General features: G+C 42.7%; 1 protein-coding gene across 9 annotated transcripts in view; it reads left to right on the forward strand.

Annotated features, from left to right (window-relative positions):
* The first annotated feature begins 16,613 nt into the window (after positions 1 to 16,613).
* Positions 16,614 to 20,517, forward strand: part of CUX1 (cut like homeobox 1) — a 389,353-nt gene continuing 385,449 nt past the window's right edge. For 3 of the 9 annotated variants that reach the window (XM_043499683.1, XM_043499686.1, XM_043499687.1), the window contains exon 1: positions 18,921 to 19,161. In XM_043499683.1, coding sequence (XP_043355618.1) covers positions 19,132 to 19,161 — 30 coding nt within the window. In that variant the 5' untranslated portion in view covers positions 18,921 to 19,131. Of the gene's footprint in view, positions 16,855 to 18,920; positions 19,162 to 20,517 lie in introns of those variants that run through there. The other 6 variants (XM_038375267.2, XM_043499684.1, XM_038375270.2 and 3 more) reach the window with 5 other exon arrangements.

Below are 20,517 nucleotides of genomic sequence, written 5' to 3' on the forward strand. Positions count from 1 at the left end.
TACAATATTGTGCTTTGCTCTCTGCATTGGGACCCAATCAAACATTCATGTGCAACTTTGGATGCACCAGCTTCTGGAAGTCATGGCCAAATTCTAAATCCCTGACAAAGAAGGCTGCACATTGGAAATGCTGACACAACATTTATTCAGTGTTAAGCAAGTGCACCTACTAAATTAAGAATTACCTTAATTCAGGTTATCAGAGACAGCCCTGAGTCAAAAAGAAAAGGAAGACTTGTGGCACCTTAGCGACTAACAAATTTATTTGAGCATAAGCTTTCGTGAGCTACAGCTCACTTCATCGGATACATTCGGTGGAAAATACAATGGGGAGATTTATATACATAGAGAACATGAGAGGGTGTTACCATACACACTGTAACCAGAGTGATCACTTAAGGTTAGCTATTACCAGCAGGAGAGTGGGGGGGGGGACCTTTTGTAGTGATAATCAAGGTGGGCCATTTCCAGCAGTTGACAAGAACGTCTGAGGAACAGTGGGGGATGGAGGGGGGGGGAGATAAACATGGGGAAATCATTTTACTTTGTGTAATGACCCATCCACTCCCAGTCTCTATTCAAGCCTAAATTAATTGTATCCAATTTCAAATTAATTCCAATTCAGCAGTCTCTCGTTGGAGTCTGTTTTTGAAGTTTTTTTGTTGAAGTATTGCCACTTTTAGGTCTGTAATCGAGTGACCAGAGAGATTGAAGTGTTCTTCAACTGGTTTTTGAATGTTATCATTCTTGACGTCTGATTTGTATCCATTTATTCTTTTATGTAGAGACTGTCCAGTTTGACCAATGTACATGGCAGAAGGGCATTGCTGGCACATGATGGCATATATCACATTGGTAGATGCGTAGGTGAATGAGCCTCTGATAGTGTGGCTGATGTGATTAGGCCCTATGATGGTGTCCCCTGAATAGATATGTGGACAGAGTTGGCAGCGGACTTTGTTGCAAGGATAGGTTCCTGGGTTAGTGGTTCTGTTGAGTGGTGTGTGGTTGCTGGTGAGTATTTGCTTCAGGTTGGGGGGACTGTCTGTAAGCAAGGTCTGGCCTGTCTCTCAAGGTCTGTGAGAGTGATGGGAGTGATGTGAGAGCCCTGAGACACAAAGTTCAGGTGTGGATCCACTTCCCGAAAGTGTGGATCTGAATCTGTCTCTGAACTCCCCTGAAGTTTGGGGGTGTTTGGAGCTGGGATTTTCATTCATGCATATAAATAAGAACAAACCCAAACCTTTCTCCACTGTGCCAGTGTAAACTTGTAATTTAGATCTTCCCTTTAGAAGAGCTCTGTGTAAGCTTGAAAACTTGTCTCTTTTACCAACAGAAGTTGGTCCAACAAAAGATATTACCTCACCCATTTGTTTCTCTCCTTTTGTTATTACAGAAAGAGCTCATCATAGCTCTGGACAAAACCCAGAAACGAGGAGATAAGGAAATACCCTCATTCTGTTCTAATATCAGAGATTGTGAGATAGTACTTAGCTTGGCCAAGGAAAAGAAGCACAATTGATTTGCAGTACAGCACAGCTCAAAATGTGCATCTCCCAGATTTTATTTCATCTTTAGGTGCGGAGAAGCTTCTTTCTGAGTAGAGATATGTGGATCATTTGTAGAATCCATTTTGGTGGCCCGTTACTGCTTTGTACAGGCACCAGTCCTCTGGAAGTTTTTAACAGGTTATAACAACACCCATCAGGGATGGCCTAGGTATATTTAATCCTGCCTCCACATAGCGGGGATGGATGGGGTAAACTATTGAGGTCCCTTCCAGCCCTCCATTTCTATGATTCTATGTGCTTAAACACTTTACTGAATTAGGACCAGAGAGATTCAAGGTATTTAGGTTCCTAACTCCCATTGATTTCAATATCTTTAAAACATTGGCTGGTGTGATTTACCCAAAGTCACACAGGAATGTCTGCACTAGAGCTGGAAATTGACCCTAGATCTCCTGAGTCCCAGTCCACTGTCTTAACCACAAGATCATTATTCTTTCTGAGTACAGACATGATTATCCCCTATGTCTTTTCCATGATAGCTAACTTGTGTAGCTTCTATGACTTGTGGTTGTAAGTCATAAACCATTAAGTTATGACACAATGAAATCAAAGCCAAGAAATTTATTTCTAGGGTGTAGGCTACTTTCTTAACTCAAAAAACAGAAAACCACCATTGCATCAAATCCTCATTGCAGCATGAACGAAGGATGTAGAGTTAACCTTAATTTTTCACAAAAAGAAAAGGAGTACTTGTGGCACCTTAGAGATTAACAAATTTATTGAAGCATAAGCTTTCAAAGTGAGCTGTAGCTCACGAAAGCTTATGCTCAAATAAATTTGTTAGTCTCTAAGGTGCCACAAGTACTCCTTTTCTTTTTGCGGATACAGACTAACACGGCTGCTACTCTGAAACCTTATTTTTTCAGTTTGGGGCTCTTATCATTTTGTATCAATTTAAGCCTTTCTAAAATATGTAATTTCCGTGACTGATTTTTCTCCCTTTAGGAACTGGAAATTATTCTGTCTCGAGGCCTGGAACCTACCATAAAATAAACACTGCTTAATTGGGACATGCTTAATAAGGATGGCTACTTTAATGGGACATTTCCTAGGGAATCTAGTTACACTAGTGATTGTGAATGACAATGACTGTTTCTTAAGTGGGACAAAAATAAGAAACAAATTCTACTTAACAGAGACGCATTTAAATGAGTTAAGTGCTGCTTAACCAGGTATTAAATAGTTTTGAAATTCTGAGTTTCCATCTTTTAATTGACAAGATGCTGAATATTTTAAAATCATGATGAAATGCATTATTACTTATATTATTGCATAGTGCGGGTATAGGCTATGTTCTACTGTGCGATAGTATAAAGACTCTGACTCCGTTGTATTAGAAGCACAGTACAAAAATATAACAAAGGGATGGTCCCTGGCCCAAAGGGCTTAAAACACCCTTTTTTATCCAGCCTGGTGGGTTTGGCTGTAGGCTGAATGGGTCTTTGCCAGAGCAAAGGGAATAGAAGTCAGTTCTCCTGACTCCTCATCCTGTGTTTTAACCAGGGAAAAAAATATCAACCTTCCTCTCCAATATTTAGAATAATAATATTAAACAATAAAATTTTAAAAAATCAGAGGAGATCATAATTAACCTAAATCATTCTTTTTCAGGTTTCTTAAAACTCCTAAAAGGAAATGTCTGAAGAGTTTCAGGCATCTCCAAAGATCTATTAGGTTTGTGCAAGATTATTCTCTACTTGAAGATCTGTTGTGTTCTGGGATATTCTTTGAACATCCTTGAACATTTCAAGAGAGAACAGGATATCATGTTAAGAAATTGGTTTAAAAACAAAAATCCCATCTTGGATGACAGCTACATAATTTCAGGGACTGTCCCTGGCAAACCAAAACATCTGATGACGCCGTTTTATCCTGTTTGGCGAAGGAGAGAGTGAAGGAAAGTGATAGACGCGAGGGGCAGATGGAGTTTGCCTAATGTGTCGGTTCTTTTCTATGCTGCCTTTTCAATATAAGAATGTAGCAAAATAGCAGCTGCTCATAATTTCATGAATCAAGAAGTATGTAAATTTCAGCTACAAGATTTGTTGCATAATTAGACAAAAAAATCTTGCTTGCATCTACAACTTTCTTCATTTCATATGCAAATTTGGGCTTGAGGCTTGCTTCTCCTCTTGTTCCAGTGTAATCAGGAGAAATACAATTGAATTCAATGGCATTACACAGGGTAAACTCTGTGTAAACGAGCATAGAAACATGCCCTAAGAATTTAGCTAATCTCCACTTGCTGCCCTACAGCCAGCTATAGAAGAATCACACCAGCACAGAGGGAGCCTTGAATAGTGTAGGGCCACCATACTGCCTTCTATGCCATACCTCTCCCTACAGCCTGCCCAAGGCGTATCGTAAGGAGGAAGGGCCAGGGAAAGAATGCCCTTGTGTCTTGGCAATCTGTAGCTGCTGAAATAATTCCTTGGGGCTGTTGACAAAGTGTTCCTCTCTGATCCATGCTTAAGATCTTTATTGTTTACTCAGCACTCTCTCCTCGTGTGGAACTCCAGCTGAACTCAATGGAAGGTCTCTGCACTGAGTTTGTGCACAATATGTAACAGAGAGCCATACTGTGAATTGGAGAGAAGAATTTGGCAACATGGAGAAGAACTCGTAATGCAAAACATCGGGAAATAGTTTAACACAATGGGCAAAATTAGTCCCTTGTGTAGTCAATGGGCCAGATCCTCAGCGGGTGTAAAAGGGCATAATTACACAGATGTCAATGGAGCTGCAGCCATTTACACCTATTAAGAATCTGGCCTAACAGTTTGATTTTACACCAATGTGTAACCCCACTAATTTCAACAGAGTTAGTCTTGATTTATACTAGTGTGAACAAAAGAAGAATTGAGATGACAGTCTTCACAAATTAAATCTGTCTCATAATCGTATCCCATAACGGTCTTAAAGTCAAAATTTAAATACAAAAGCCCCAGTAGAAATTGAAAATACAGAAGCAGAAGGGCAGTGTTTTATGATCAATGTTTTTTTGGGTTCATATAAAGAGGAAAAGCATTTCATATATTTCATAAAAAATATTTTATGTATGAAATTAATATGAATTATTTTCTTCTTAAACTCTTGAGTGATCCGTGAACTACAGTATATAAAACAAAGTGCAGGACAACTATGAACAAAGTTTATTTAAACATTTCTAGCTTCTGTTGGCATTGCCAAGCCTGGCTCTTGTGATCTCATCAGAATTGACATATTTCACTGTTATCTTCTTCTCACTCAAACTCTCAAATATCTCATGGAGCTACAGGAATCCAACTCAGGCAGATCTAAAAAATGTTGCTTTGTCTGATTTGGGATTATGACTCCAGGTCCAATTTTGCAGTCCCCATTCAGACAAAACTTCTATTACTTCAATAAACTTCAATGGAATTTTTTGCCTAAGAACTTCAGGATTGGTTCCTTATTGGTTTTCATTTAGTTAACAGCTTGGCATTAGATTTGAAAAATATTATCCCAATAACGTGAAGAATCCAATTAGATCATATACAATCTAATATATACATGGAGCGTGACATTCACTCTATTACACTGGATTTACATTGATTTTGATAGGTGTCAGAGTAGCAGCCGTGTTAGTCTGTATTCGCAAAAAGAAAAGCAGTACTTGTGGCACCTTAGAGACTAACAAATTTATTAGAGCATAAGCTTTCGTGAGCTACAGCTCACTTCATCGGATGCATCCGATGAAGTGAGCTGTAGCTCACGAAAGCTTATGCTCTAATAAATTTGTTAGTCTCTAAGGTGCCACAAGTACTGCTTTTCTTTTTATTGATTTTGATGTGAGTCTTCCTAATTTATGTTGGTGTAAGAGTGAGGAAAAGCAGGATCAGATCCTATAAATAAATCACATATGTTCAAATGATAAGAACAAAGTTTAAAATGAAATCTTACTGAAATCATAAGCCAGGAAAATGTTATCAATCACCTGTAAGCAAAGTTTCCATTTTAGAGTGCACACAAAAAACGCCAATCAAGGATAAGCAACAAAACAATAAGCTATTTAAAATAAATAAAAGGCTAAAATAAGTATCTAAACTGCAATGTGTTCTCCTCACCAAAAAAAACCTTGAAAAGGATAAACAAAGGAATTGTTTCATGCCTGCATGACAGCTACAGTCTGAAAAATACAAAGTTATTGGTTTCATACGAGTTCACAAATTGCATATATAAACACTTCACAGTCAAATGATATTTGTTTCCTCCAGCTTTTCTGCCCTTGAATATTTCTTTTTCTTGCTGTTTTATTATTCTAATTTTTCTATAACCTTCACTTTAAAATGGGACTTATGGCTGGACGGCTGAAGCAGGGCTCAAGTACACAGGCTTAATTTTAGGCATGTGTAACTTTCGCCATGTACTTAAGTCCCTTAGGATTTAAGGGACCCTGGTTACAAAGCTTCTATGGGCACCTGAGAAAACAGGGAATGCTCCACCATGCTTCCTCAGACCCTCTCCTACCTCCCCAGAATGCCCCTTGCAGCATGGACTTCCAAAGGGGAGGCTTTCTGCACTAGAGTATTTCCTGTGGACCACTACACCAGCTCTGCGAGCATAAAATGGATGCAGTGCACTCATAAATACTCTTCCATGTGCTAGTTCCTTCCTTTATATATTCATCTGGAATTGCTGTTTCATCTGCATCAAAACTCAACAACTACTGATAATGTAATCTTGAGCTGTAGCTCACGAAAGCTTATGCTCTAATAAATTTGTTAGTCTCTAAGGTGCCACAAGTACTCCTTTTCTTTTTGTGAATCACAGTTGTGTTTCTGAAGGAAGGCTCAGGTCCCAAAAATAAATCTGATCGATTATTTCAGGAGGGATCATTGCAGATATCCTAAATGTCATGTATTACAACAGGGCCAACTATCATGCAGTTCTTGTGCTGATCATCATCAGGTCATGCTAAAGTTATTAGGTGGCAAAAGTAAAGGTTATAGCATTTTGTGGCATCTAGATTGTATATCACAATCAAAGTTTGATGGCAACATCATGACACCCATGCAAAGGCAGTATATGACATGCCTTTCTCTTCAGTGTCTTCCTCTCTGCGGCTGGCTATTACTTTACTCACTCTGTCTCTATCTGCTGGATTCTCCTCTTGCATCAGTATTACATCAGTGTAACTCCATTAATGTCAGTGAAGTTACCATTGTTTGACATCTATACCAGAAGAGAATCAGGGTATCTAAACTATGTATTGCTTTACTCCCTCTTGTATATACCAGGTTAGCCCCAGGATAGCCCATCAACTTCAGCGCAGTCACTTTTATTGTATACCCATGTGAGAGGAGAATCAGGACATCTGTCTTGTGGTATCTAGGTACCTAAGGTGCATTGTAACAAAGACACAGGAGTGAAAACCTTTCCCCTTTGACTCCCGCTGTTTAACAGTGAGCAGAATGATACAAGTGCCCTTTAACAGGCAAGGGATGGCATGTGATCCAGAGCGCTTGGGAGTGACTGAAAGCTGGAGCTGGGGAGAGGAGGAGGGTTCTGGGGGCAGTGACAGCAGCAGGGACACCCCTGAGAGAGATGGGAGGAAAGAGGTAGGAAAAAGCAGAGAGGGGACATTAATAGGAAGCCAGGGAAAGTGTATGAGAAGAACTATGACAGGAGGCAAAGAAATAAAAAGGAAGAGAGTGAAAGGACAAAGCAATAGAACAAGGGGAAAGAGAAAACAAGGGGCCAGGAAAGAAGAGGAGTGAGAAACCCAGCTGGAAGGAGAAGGAACTCCTGCTTATTCTCTCTCCTGCTCTGATGGGGCATGAAGGGTTGAATTGATGTCTATTGTTTAAATCTAATAAGCATGTTCTGTTTTCCCTCCCAAGATAATGGGGATTTTTATAATCACTTACTTTTCAGGCTCTGGCCAAAATTGAATATAGTTAAAAGTTATGGGTGGAGGAAGTGTCTTTTGAACTAATTATATATACAAGTCTGATTTCCGTCCTCTCCTTGAGTTCTTCTAGTTTGTTTCTTACTTGGGCCACACTATTATAGTGACTCACAGTCACTAATGGATTTTATCTTCACAACATCCCCATGAGGTTAGGAAGCATTTTGTAGACAGGGAACTAAGGCACATGGGAGATTAAACCACTTGCCCAGCATCACACAGATGTTCTGTGGCTGAGGCAAGAACTGAACCCTGGTCTCTTGAAAAACAAAACAAAACAAAACACGCAAGTGCCCCTACCCACCAGACCACCCTCCTTATGCTTGGTAGAGCCTGCTCAAGAAGTGAGAATGTAAACATCACAAGCGCTTTGAATTAGAAGTGCCAGTTTGAGCGTCATTGCCCCCAGGGCTCCATGAAATGTTGGGACCGGAAGGGTCCGTGTCAGTTAGGCGTGACAGCTGGAGGGAACGGGGAGGAGGAGAGGTCTGAAGGAAGGGCAGGGACAGCAGTAAGGAGTCTGTGGGGGGGGGGAGGAAATGGAAGAGACAGGGAACAGGCCAGGAGAGGGTGTAAATAAGGAGCCAAGGAAAATGCATGAGAAGATCAATGATGAATATGTGGGGGTGAGTAAAGAAGGGGGAAGGGAGCAGAACAAAAACAAACAAACAAAAAAAACCCAGAAACCAGCAAACAGTGGGAAATTGAGAGTGAGGGGCCAAGGAAGAGAAACAGAGTTAGAAACCCAGCTAGGAGGAGATGGGAGATCAGCCTCCAGTCCCTTGAGGAAGGACAAGATAAATATTCAGGTTTAAAAAAAACCCACCTTGACAGATATGTAGAATGGAAAGATTGTACCACACCAACCCCAGGATACAAGTATGCGGGGGGGGGGGGGGCGGGGGAGCTCCAGTGCTGAGTTATTTTTACTCAGTGCAAAATCTCTCAAAATGAGAGGGATTGACTCTCAATCAGCTGAGGAAGGGCATTGACCATTCAAATACAGGCTGCATTCAAATACAGTACACTCCCAATTATCCAAATACTGTAGGATGGGGGACAAGGATTTTATTGGGATAATCGGGAGTTCAGATAATCGAGAAGGCAGGCACCATTCAGCCACTGGGTGGCATCCCACATGGCTGGGGCTCCTGCTCCTAGCTGTTCTGGCTGAGGGAGTAGGGGGGTGTCTCTGTTCTATTATCTAAGACTCTGTATTATCTGAACCCCTTCCTTGTCTCCCTGTATGAGATACATGGAAGACAAAGAAGAGATTCGGATAATGCAGAGGTTCGGATAATAGAGTTTTGGGTAAATGGAAGTATACTGTATTCCTGGCCAAAAGAATGAGAGCTGTAATACCTCTCCAAAGTTTAACAGGAGGAGATAAAGTGGGGAGATTTTTTATAAAGTAAAATTAGACACAACATGACTCTGATGTGCATTCATTAGAAACAATGCCAAAGAGAAGGAGCAGATAACTTTACAGGTCTTTCTCATCTCTATTTTCTCTGATTTTCTCTGATTATGGTAATAATTATGTATCATCCAAAACATGTCCATGCATCTGTATAAAATGTATTATTCAATAAAGCAGTTATTTGTCAGAAATTTTTAAAACTCATACTTCCTTTGAAAGATTGAATCAATATTATAATGCACATTAATGTACTCTAGTTGGGTTTTTTAATAGACTATATTGTAAATGACAGAATCCCACTAAAAGTAATCATATATTTTTCTTCCTGTAAGATAAGCTACCATACAAAAAATGCTGTGGGTTATGTGTGAGAGTTACTAATGCTAACATTTGTTATATAAGGACTGGAGTAAACTTGCGCAAACAAAAACAACCAACCCATCCACCCACTCACCCGCCCAAATATGCTTTGCTTTTAAATGGCTCAATTTCCTCTGCTTTTGTAGAATTGTTTTCTCTCTTCTCTCCCACAAACCAGTATGGGCATTTGTAATGAAGTCACAAGCTCATGTTTAGATCATGTGTACTGTCTTGTATATAATCTATGCTACAAATGTTACAAACGTAGCCTCATTGGCCAAATTCTATGGTGACATACTCTGTGCAACACCACTGACTTCAGAGGGACTACACAGCATGTAAATTAGTGCAGAATTTGGTCCTTTGACTTCAGGTTAGGTACAATTGGGAAAAAAATACTGTGTTGACTCTGGAAGACAAATATGGGGCTTGATCCTTGAATCCTTACTCAGACAAAATCCCCCAATGATATAAAGTGAATCTATCTGGCAACATCACCATGGTATCTGAGCATCCATGGGCATATTGTAACAAAGGCTGATGAAGCAAAATTATTTTCCTCTCTACTCCTATTTAACAGCAAACAGGATGACATGGCATTTTGGAACCAGAAATTTCATAGCACTTGGGAGTGCAAGTTGGGGTTGCGCAGCTGGGGAGAAGAACAATGGGTCTGAAAAAAGTGCAGTGACAGCAGCAACTAAACTGGGAAGAGAGTGGAAGACACAGGGAAACAGAAATCCAGGGAAAGTGTGTTAGAAGACCTATGATGAACAAGATAAAGAAAAAAAAAAGGTAGGGAATGGAAGGAAAACAAGCGAACAAACAAACAAAAAAACCACCCCACAGAACCAGGAGGAAAGACAGAGGGGCTGAAAAAGAGAGTGACAGACCGATCTAAGAGAAGTAACTTAACTCAAGATGGAGTCTTGATTGGATAAGGTCATTGTTCATAAGGAAGAGCTTCCACATTGGCTCCTCATTCTTTGAAAGATTTGGGGCCTTTAGAGTTCAGATGCTTTGATCCCCAGCATTCTGAGCAACCAGATGGGTAGATAATCAGACCCAATACCACTGATAGTCCAGTGGCAATTATATAGCAAATGTATTAACTAAAAAAATTGTATTAGTGATATGCTATTGACATGGATAAGATAAACAAATCTTAATGAGAGATTTTTCAGTTGCCAAAACTGGTCCTGTACATTTCTATGTAGAAAAATTAAAAAGAAAACAGTATCATAAATTGGTAAAAATACTGCATACACTTAACATTAATTAAGTATTATTAGTGATCAGTGTCATTAAAAATGAACTTCTAATATACATGGGAACGTTATACTTGGTCAGTATTATATGTACTGAATGCTAAAGGCAATCAGTACTTACACAGCTAAAATATAACCTTTTAAAATATTTGTTTTTTTTAGTTCCCATTCATTGGACCCTTTAATGATGCTTCAGGATGTATTATTACAAGGTCTGATACTGTCTGGAGTCATCCTTTGGGGAGTCAAGTATGTGCCATTTTTTTCAGTATATAGAGGAGTTTTAAACGTTTATTTTAAACAAGCTATACTGGTATATTTCAGCAAAGTGCTGAGCACCCTCAACTCCCAGGGGCCTTAATGAGAGCTAAGGGTGCTCAGTACCCCACAAGAGGAGCTCAGTACCTCACAAGTTCAGTGCCTAAAAGGAGAGAGCATTAAAGGTATGTCTACATTGCAATTAAAAACCCAAGGCTGGTCCATGCCAGCTGACATGGGCTTGCAGGGCTGGGGTCTGTTAAATTAAAGTGTAGATGTTCAGGCTTGGGCTGGAGCCTGGGCTCTAGGACCCTGTGAGATGGGAGGGTCCAAGACCTGAGGCTGCAGTCCAAGCCTGAATGTTAAGCCTGCAATTAAACAGCTCCTTAGCCTGAGCCCCTTAGCCTGAATCAGCTGGCACTGGCCAACCATGGGTGACTAACTGCTGTGTAGACATACCCTAAGAGGACAGAGCTGTCCAGCAAGATTTCCTGGGTCTTACTGTTACACAGAATGACAAATAAGGGGTTTGATCCTGCAACCTTTATTCACAAGAGTAACCCCATTGAAATGCTTCCGATGAAGTGAGCTGTAGCTCACGAAAGCTTATGCTCAAATAAATTTGTTAGTCTCTAAGATGCCACAAGTACTCCTTTCCCATTGAAATGGGCAACATTATGTGGGTGGTAATGTAAGGATTATTATTTTTGGGTGAGGAATGCAAGATCAGGTCTGTTACAAGTTTAGATTTAATAAGACATTACATTAAATAACCAACTCAGCGGAAGTTTTATTTATGTAAGACAATCAATCAATACTTAATACAGCACTATACAGAAAGGAAAACCATACATTACTAATCTGAGACTGGCGAAGTGTGGGCAGCTCACTTCATTTCTAACTAACTCCCCAAAACTCCTCCCTTATACACTGGTACAGAATAAAGAAAATCCCTTTAAATCTTTCTTTCCCAGGGTTGGACTCACTAAATCTTTATTTCCCATGCTTTGATCTTATTTTGAAAAGTCTCAACCTATCTAATTAATAAGCCCATGACATCTGTAACTAGTTTATCACGACTGAGACCATCTGTGGCCATGATTAACATTCAGTGACTTAGACATTAATCAATATATTGTTCAATGATTTGCTGTTAACTTGATTATAGAATATATCTGTTATAATAAATGTACCCTGTTCACTTTATCAATTACTAATATCTTATCAATTACAGTGAGCATTTATGAAAACAAGCATCCTTTGTTAGTTATTAGTAGTCCTTCCTGGGCATCTGGATTAGGTCAGGAAGGTCAGGGTAAGAAGCAGAGTGGATAATTAAATACAGACCTATTACCAACAATATAACTCAGTTTAAAACAAAGCACTATTTTAGACACCCTTTGGTCAATACAACAAGAATTCTGCGATTTTTGGCCAGGGAATTACGAGAGTTTAGTATACAAAAAAAATAATAAAAAAATTCATATTTACTAACAGGCCAAAGGTTAGTTTTAGTTGTTATAGGCCTGATCCTGTGTGATAAAGAGTGCCCTCAACTCCCACTGAAGCCCATTGTCTTCTACTAGAGCTGAAGTCTCTCAGCACTTCCCAGGGTCAAGCTCTACAGCTTATTCCTACTCAAATGGTATTACTAGATGCACTGACACCTAGTCATAAAGCTTTTATTTTTAACTGACAGCAATGTGACAAGATGTGACTCTTGCAAAAAGATTACAATAAAGTAGAATAAAATGTTATTTATATCAGGATTCATTTGTTATCCACATATGACAATCATTCATATTTCTTGATAGATGTAAATCTCTGCTTAACACATTAGTATAATAAATATTTCCAGATATAGCACAGTAATTTAATACTTACCAAATGTATTTCTAAAATACTATTCAATTTAAAACCTTGAATTTTAACCAGATGTGTTTCCAGAAAATGACTCGGGTCAGATACATATTTTTCCAAACTGGGGTATTACTACATAATTTATTATATTGAGACTGTATGACCCAAATCTAAAACACTAACCTAATTTGTCATCCTTGGTTTTTACATCCCTGTACATTTTACCTAGTCAGTCCAAAATAAAAATTGGGAATACTTACCCAGCATTGCAGGATTCTTTGACATTTCTCTTTACAGCTGCCTGGAGTGGGAACTGACTGGCAGAGACAGTGGTGAAAGCATGAGGATGAGCATCCTAGCCTCTTTCAGTTGAAAATAAACACGATAATTTATGGGGCTTGATGGGGAAGTAAGAGTTTGGAGAGGACGACTTGGGGGGAAGAATTCTTTCTTCTTCCCCTTTCCAATATTCAACTCCCATTTCAGATTCCTTGGACTGCACAGCCTGACCAGTACCTCTCTCCTTGGCTGTAGTCAGCCAGGGAGGAACCCAGCATCCATCTGATATACCAAGGGGGACTTTGCATACTCAATCCCTCTCCTAATATAATCTCAGGTTGACTAACTGTCACGTATAATAGTCAAGTTGGGCAAAATCACAAACACTGTCCCAGGAAAGGGATTGGGCAGCCAAAAACATGGCTACTTTAGCAAGCAAAAGAGCCCTCCTTCTCAAAACAAGCTTAACTGTCGGCAACTGCATAGGCTGGCTGCCTAACAGAGCTGCTGTGAGTTCTGCAGTCCAGGGAACGTTGAGGCCTACACTAGTGGAGCTACCTATTCAATTCACAAGGTGGAGGCCTGACATTTTCATAACCAAATGTTATTAGCCCTATTCCTAGTAGAGACAACTAACAATTTTAGTGTCTGTATGTATGTAGCTGTTGGTCATTACATATCCATAGCATAAAAAACACCCTCACAGTTAATATCCTTGTAAGCAGCAATTTCCACAGAAAGGCCAACGTGTGAATGGAGATGGAGTGTGAAATAACAGCGTCTCTCCAGAACAGGACTAAGGCCCATTGGTGGATAATTTGTAGAAATTTGCTCTGCTGTTGTCTGTGCCATATAAATTGAAGACTTCATTTTCCAGTACTGCCAATCTAGTATCTTTAGTGAGTACTAAATTCACTTAAAAGAGATCAAATATATTTTTCAATAGGCTGTTTAATTATAAAAAATTATACACACATATATGTATGTATATATCTAGTCCCTTTGTAGGCCCACACATATCAGTATTACATTACATAGATTTTTCACAGCTATAAGTTTAGTTTTAACTAATTATGGGATCCTCCATTCCGAGAATGCTCAAAATTCCCACTGCAGACAATGGAAACTTTGGCACCAAAAAGACTATCAGTTGGTGCTCTGTATACATGTGTATTTAGCATCGAATTTACGCTCCCCCGTCCCCTCACATTGAAATGCTTGGGACAAATAAATCATGACCTAAACATTGATTATATGTATTACAAAAGTAGTATAATTTGATTATTTGTGTGTGTGTAAATTATGGGTGATTCTGTATGCACTGAAGTCAACAGGAGTTTTGCTATTAAATTCAGTTGGAACAGATTCAGACCCTATGATTTTTTGTTTATTTTACACTAAAGAAATAAAGAGATAATTCTTATTTGTATAAAAGAGGAACGACTCTCAAATAATTTGTTTTGTAAATAGACAAACTTGGTAAAATGGGCTGTAGTTTAAAACAATAACAAGGAAAAAATGTTTCCTTTCATAGAAAAAAGTTATTGTTTACTGCAAAAAAGTTCTTATGTCTTCTTAGTCTCTGCCTCCATGGACGTTCTGTCCACATGACAGTACAGTTAAGGGTGCAAGCTATAGGTCTGATCTTGCAGACTTTCCTATGAGTAGTCCAACTGAAGTCAGTGGTCAATAACACAACTCATGTGAATAAAGGCCCTCTATGTAAGGCTCTGATCCTGCAAAGAGTCTTCAGAATGTGAATAACTGCCTGTCCACAGTTAGGCAAATTCCTCTTAAAGATGCACTTTTACTAAGCTGGTTACAGTGAATCACGTTAGCTTTTGTAGGTTACAGAGTAGCAGCCGTGTTAGTCTGTATCCGCAAAAAGAAAAGGAGGACTTGTGGCACCTTAGAGACTAACAAATTTATTTGAGCATAAGCTTTCGTGAGCTACAGCTCACATCCGATGAAGTGAGCTGTAGCTCACGAAAGCTTATGCTCAAATAAATTTGTTAGTCTCTAAGGTGCCACAAATCCTCCTTTTCTTTTTGTAGGTTATACACTGTTCTTCGTCTTCCCCTAACCTCTGTCTACTTCTCTGACTTTAGATTGTATGCTCCTTGAAACAGGGAGCATCTTCACTGTCTATTTCGGAAGCATCTGCCACCTTACGGGGGGGAGGGACAGCTCAGTGGTTTGAGCATTGGCCTGATAAACCCAGGGTTGTGAGTTCAATCCTTGAGGGGGCCATTTAGGGATCTGGGGCAAAAATTGGGGATTGGTCCTACTTTGAGCAGTGGGTTGGACTAGATGACCTCCTGAGGTCCCTTGCCAACCATGGTATTCTATTCTAAAAGTGAGAACTATCATAAATAAATAATCACATGCAATCAATTATTTATTAGTATATGTATTATTTAAAAGATAAAAATTACCCACAGGGCCTGATCCAAAGGCTGTTGATGTCCATGGGAATCTTTCAATTTACTTCAGTGGGACTACTTATATGAGTTAAGGTACTGATACAGGTAAATCTTTTCAGGATGGGCCCCAAATTCCTGAAAATGTGTTTCAAATAGCAACTGGATTATTAAAACTGAAATAATTTAAGAAATGGAATTATTTCTCTGTCATGCTATTTATTTAGCTTTTGAATTTCTCTCAGCTTGGACAATAAAACTACACTAGTCAGTTTCACCTTTATTTCTAGTCAGTTTTATTTTCAGGCTTCCATGCACTATACACATGGTACAACATTTGGATTGAAGGGGAATGAAAACATACAGGCTGATTCTATCACAACTGAAAATTGTAACAGGGAAATTCATAAAGCTAAGGATTTTAATTTTTTTTTTTTTTACAAATTTGACATAATGCATACATTTAATTTATTATTATTGCTGTTCATACATTTGTTTGCTTATAGTTGCAAAGATAAAACAGGATACATCAACAACACTTTGAAAACGAAAAAAAGCAAGCAACCAGGCTAAATCAAGTTGGAAATTATATATATAAAAGAGTTAATGTTTTCTGTATTTCAGCTGATGTATCCTTACAGAGTAAAAATATTTATTTTGTTTATGTTCTGGATGTTTTTTGAATGCTTGAGGCGTTCTTCTAGATTGCATCCTTCTTTAATACCCATCTCCCTTGTACTGTAAAGCCTTGTATGTTCTGGATATTGTGGGTATTTATATAGGTTGCATCCTTGTACGATATAAATACTTTCTGTACTCTGGGCGGTTGTTTTTAACTGGCTCCCCACACTGTAGCTTTGTTTAATATGCATTTTTTTTCGTCTACTCCTATTTATCCCGGATGTTTGGGGGTATTTTTTTCGCTGGATTGCCACCTCCACCGCTGCAAATATTTTCTGTACTTTGGGATCTTGGATGTCTCCGGGGCGCTTTTCCGGCTCTAGATTCATTGTCTGCGTCGCTCTGGAGCCTGGGGTTGTCCGGGATGTTCTGGGTGTTTCAAGTAGGCTGTCCCCTCGCCTCATATAAATCTCTGTTGCACTCAGGAGGCTCCTTGCATTTGCTCCGGAGCGCCGTGGGTCTCCCCTGCCCGATCGCCCTGCCCGGGGTGCTAGAGCTCGTCCCTGTGCGGCGGCGGCGGCGGGATGGAGGCGAGCGCGCTGGCGGCTGCCGCTTGCGCCCCGGGGGAGAGGGAAGCCGCTCGCCGCATCTCTGCGCAGCGGCTGCGAGTCCGCGTTCCGGGCCGGGCTCGGGCTCCAGGCCGGGATTTGGGCCCTCCCCGCCCCCCCTCCCCCTCCCTCCCGGCTCCTGAACTCCAGCCCCTCTCTCTCTATCAGCCGCTCACTCTGTCTCAATATGTCTCAAGATGGCGGCCAATGTGGGATCGATGTTTCAATATTGGAAGCGCTTTGATTTACAGCAGCTGCAGGTCAGGCTTCTCCGCTCGCCCCGCCGGCCGGGCCGCGCCGCCGGGGGCCCCGCCGCCGCCGCCGCCGCTCCCCGGGCCCGGCCCCCCCCGCGCCCGGCCCGCGCCGCCCTGGGGGGAGCCCCCCGCGCGGCCCGGCCCCGCTCTCCCCATTGATCACTGGCTTTATCAGAAATTGATCCTCTTTGTTCAATTCATCGATCAGCCCAAGATGGCGCCGGAGCCGCCCGCCGCGTCCCGGGCCGGCCCCCGCGGCGGGGCCGTGCGGGGCAGGGGGGGGGGCAGCCCCCAGCCCCCCCCCCCCACCCCGACCCCGCGCTTGGTTTCTGGGCGCCGGGGAAAGTTTATGGAGCGCTGGGACTCGGTGCGGGGCGCCGGCTGCAGCCTCTGAGCGGCCGGGGCTGGGGGCGCTGTGGTGCCGGCGCTCGCCGCTTGTCAAGCAGCCCGAGCCACTCGCCTCTCCCGCCGGGGCCGGGGACGGGGACCCGGGCGCGGGGGGGTGGCCGCCAGCTCCCGCTCGCACTCCCCTTCCCAGGGCTGCCCCCCCGCCCCGCCGCGCCGCAGGGAGAGTCCGGCCAGCCCGCCCCGGGGGCCCCCGCCGGCCCCGGGTTTGTTTACATCTCGGCATCCGTGGCGGCACCTGCCTCCTCCCCGGGTGGGTTTGAATTTGCTGGCGGGTTCGGGGCGTGCGAAGGGAGCCGGGCCTGGGGGGGGGAAGCGGCGCTCCGGGGGCCCGCTGGCGCTGTGGGGAGCGGTCCGGGGGCTGCTGGGGCTTGGGGCCGGCTGGCTCGGAGGGGGGGGGGGCTGCGCCGCCCGGCCCTGGGGAGTCTCCGGTGTGATTCTTGCGGGGGGGGGGGGGGCTCTGGGTCCTGCGGGGGCTTGGGCGGGCAGCGGCTGGGGTGGAAGCTGGCCGCCTTGTGCAGAGGGCGGCGGCGGGGAGCGAAGAGTCCGGATGGAAGTTGGCTCCTGCCGGCTTCGGAGGGTTGAACTTCTGGGGAGTGGGAAGCGTGTCGGGGAGACGTCCTGTGTGTGTGTGTGTGGGGAGGGGACGGGGGGGTCTACTCCGAGCTTATCCCCCCCCGTGTGTGTGTGTGTGTGTGGGGACGGGGGGGGTCTATTCCGAGCTTATCCCCCCCCCGTGTGTGTGTGTGGGGACGGGGGGGGTCTATTCCGAGCTTATCCCCCCCCCGTGTGTGTGTGTGGGGACGGGGGGGGTCTATTCCGAGCTTATCCCCCCCCCCCGTGTGTGTGTGTGTGTGTGGGGACGGGGGGGTCTATTCCGAGCGTATCCCCCCCCCCGTGTGTGTGTGTGTGTGGGGACGGGGGGGGTCTATTCCGAGCTTATCCCCCCCCCGTGTGTGTGTGTGGGGACGGGGGGGGTCTATTCCGAGCTTATCCCCCCCCCGTGTGTGTGTGTGGGGATGGGGGGGTCTATTCCGAGCTTATCCCCCCCCGTGTGTGTGTGTGTGGGGACGGGGAGGGTCTATTCCGAGCTTATCCCCCCCCCGTGTGTGTGTGTGGGGACGGGGGGGTCTATTCCGAGCTTATCCCCCCCCCCCCCCGTGTGTGTGTCTGTGTGTGTGTGTGTGGGGACGGGGGGGGTCTATTCCGAGCTTATCCCCCCCCCGTGTGTGTGTGTGTGTGGGGGGGGCGGCATGTGCCCCCGCTGCAGCCGCACGGCTTGAACACCGTCTCCCTTCTGTCTAGGAGCCTGGCACATGAGTGTTGCAGTTGAACGCGGCTGCTCATAGCGCTTCGGGACCCTGCCCTTTCAAGAAAAAGTACTTGCTGTGCAGCTTCCCGTTACCTTTCGGGTGTATGCCTTGTGGGTCTTGAATCTCATCTCCTTAATATAATAGCTCATGTCTACAAGGGAGGGGGGGGGGAGGCGATTAGTCGGAGATTTCCCTGCCGACTAACAGCACCGCATAGGTGCATAGAGACTAAGGTCAGAAGGGACCATTCTGATCATTCGTCCGGCCTCCTGCGCAGCGCAGGCCACAGCATCTCACCCACCCACTCCTGCGAAAAACCTCACCTATGTCTGAGCTACTGAAGTCCATGTAGCTTTATCGTGCTGTAGTTGATTGGCGCAGGAAAATGGTGTCCTGCCTCTTTAAATCCTGAAACGCGTGGAGTTGAAAGAAATGGGCTAGAAAGCTTTTGCTACCCACCCCTTGCCCCCCCCCTCCCCGCCCCCAGGAGTCTGTATTCAGCTAGTGCCCATGTGGGAGCTGAGAGCGCAGGCAGCCTGAAAGGAGCCGGAAATATGTTACCTTGATGTTTGGCATAGCTGCAGTCAAGTTAAAGGTGAGAGGATGCTGTCAGGATAGGTTTATGTTGGGGAAACAAATTAAAAGTATAAGAATCTGGGACTAAAACAAGCTGCCTTGGGGTCTGCGCGGGGATAATGATCTGCCTTTGGGGCTGTTGAGAGGGTTAATTTAGTTAATGTATGAACAGCTCTAGGCACTTGGCGTTTTTCAAAGTATTACCTATAGTGAAAAGAAAAGGAGTACTTGTGGCACCTTAGAGACTAACAAATTTATTTGCGCATAAGCTTTCGTGAGCTACAGCTCACTTCATCGGATGTATTCAGTGGAGCATCCGATGAAGTGAGCTGTAGCTCACAAAAGCTTATGCTCAAATACGTTTGTTAGTCTCTAAGGTGCCACAAGTCCTCCTTTTCTTTTTGCGAATACAGACTAACACGGCTGCTACTCTGAAACCTACCTATAGCAAGTGGCTGGTGTCCTCTGACTTTCAGATGGATTAGGGGGTGGCTAGAAAGTAACTTCTTGTTTTAGTTCTGTGTTTGTTTTGTTTTTTTTTGGTTTTTTTTTTAAATTTTGGATTCAGGTAAATTTGGTTGAACTTTTCTAACTTGAAAGGATTCTTAATAGTGACCCAGAATACCTACAGGAATACAGAAAATGAGAGTCAGATGCAGGATTGTATCAGATACAATTGTTTAGATTAATATGTATTTAAACAAGGTCTGATGACCTTAATTGTAAATACTTACTTTTGCATATGTGTATATATATGCAATTGTACTTCCCTGGAATTGGAAACTCAGCACTGCTAGTGTCACTTTTCTTAAAGTGTTACACTTAACACTGTAGAAAGGCATCTAAAATACATTTTTCTAAAGAAAATAAAGCTTCAACAAATGTTTATTGATTAAAGCTTATTACTCTAAAGTGCTGTCATGTAAATTAAATTCTAGAATGTAATGAACATAGCCAAATGGCATTTTGAGAGATTGGTCTATTCTGTTTTTTAGTAAAAAAATAACTCACTTTTCCTATAATTTAATTTCTGTGCATACTGTAAAACCTGTTGTGGAGTATTAATGTGTAAACTTCAGTCTTGTGTATGGTAGACTAAATGTGACGAGCTGAATTTAGCAGTGCTAGGCTTCTCTTTGAAGCATCCTGGCAATAATGAGTTGGAGTTCTATATTTTGAGCACCAAAGCCTTAGTCACCACTTACTTGATAACTTTATACATACTATATGTGAACTGTATGGACCTAGGTTGTGTGTCCGTTAGCTAAATCACTGAGGAATCTGTATGTAATATACTTTGTGCAATTTCTGGTCACAGAGGGTTTTGGAGTAACCAGAGAGGTGAAGAGTCCATTCAGACAAGCATTTTACTCAT

This window comes from Dermochelys coriacea, chromosome 17 (assembly GCF_009764565.3).
Source record: "Dermochelys coriacea isolate rDerCor1 chromosome 17, rDerCor1.pri.v4, whole genome shotgun sequence".
Taxonomy (NCBI): domain Eukaryota; kingdom Metazoa; phylum Chordata; order Testudines; family Dermochelyidae; genus Dermochelys; species Dermochelys coriacea.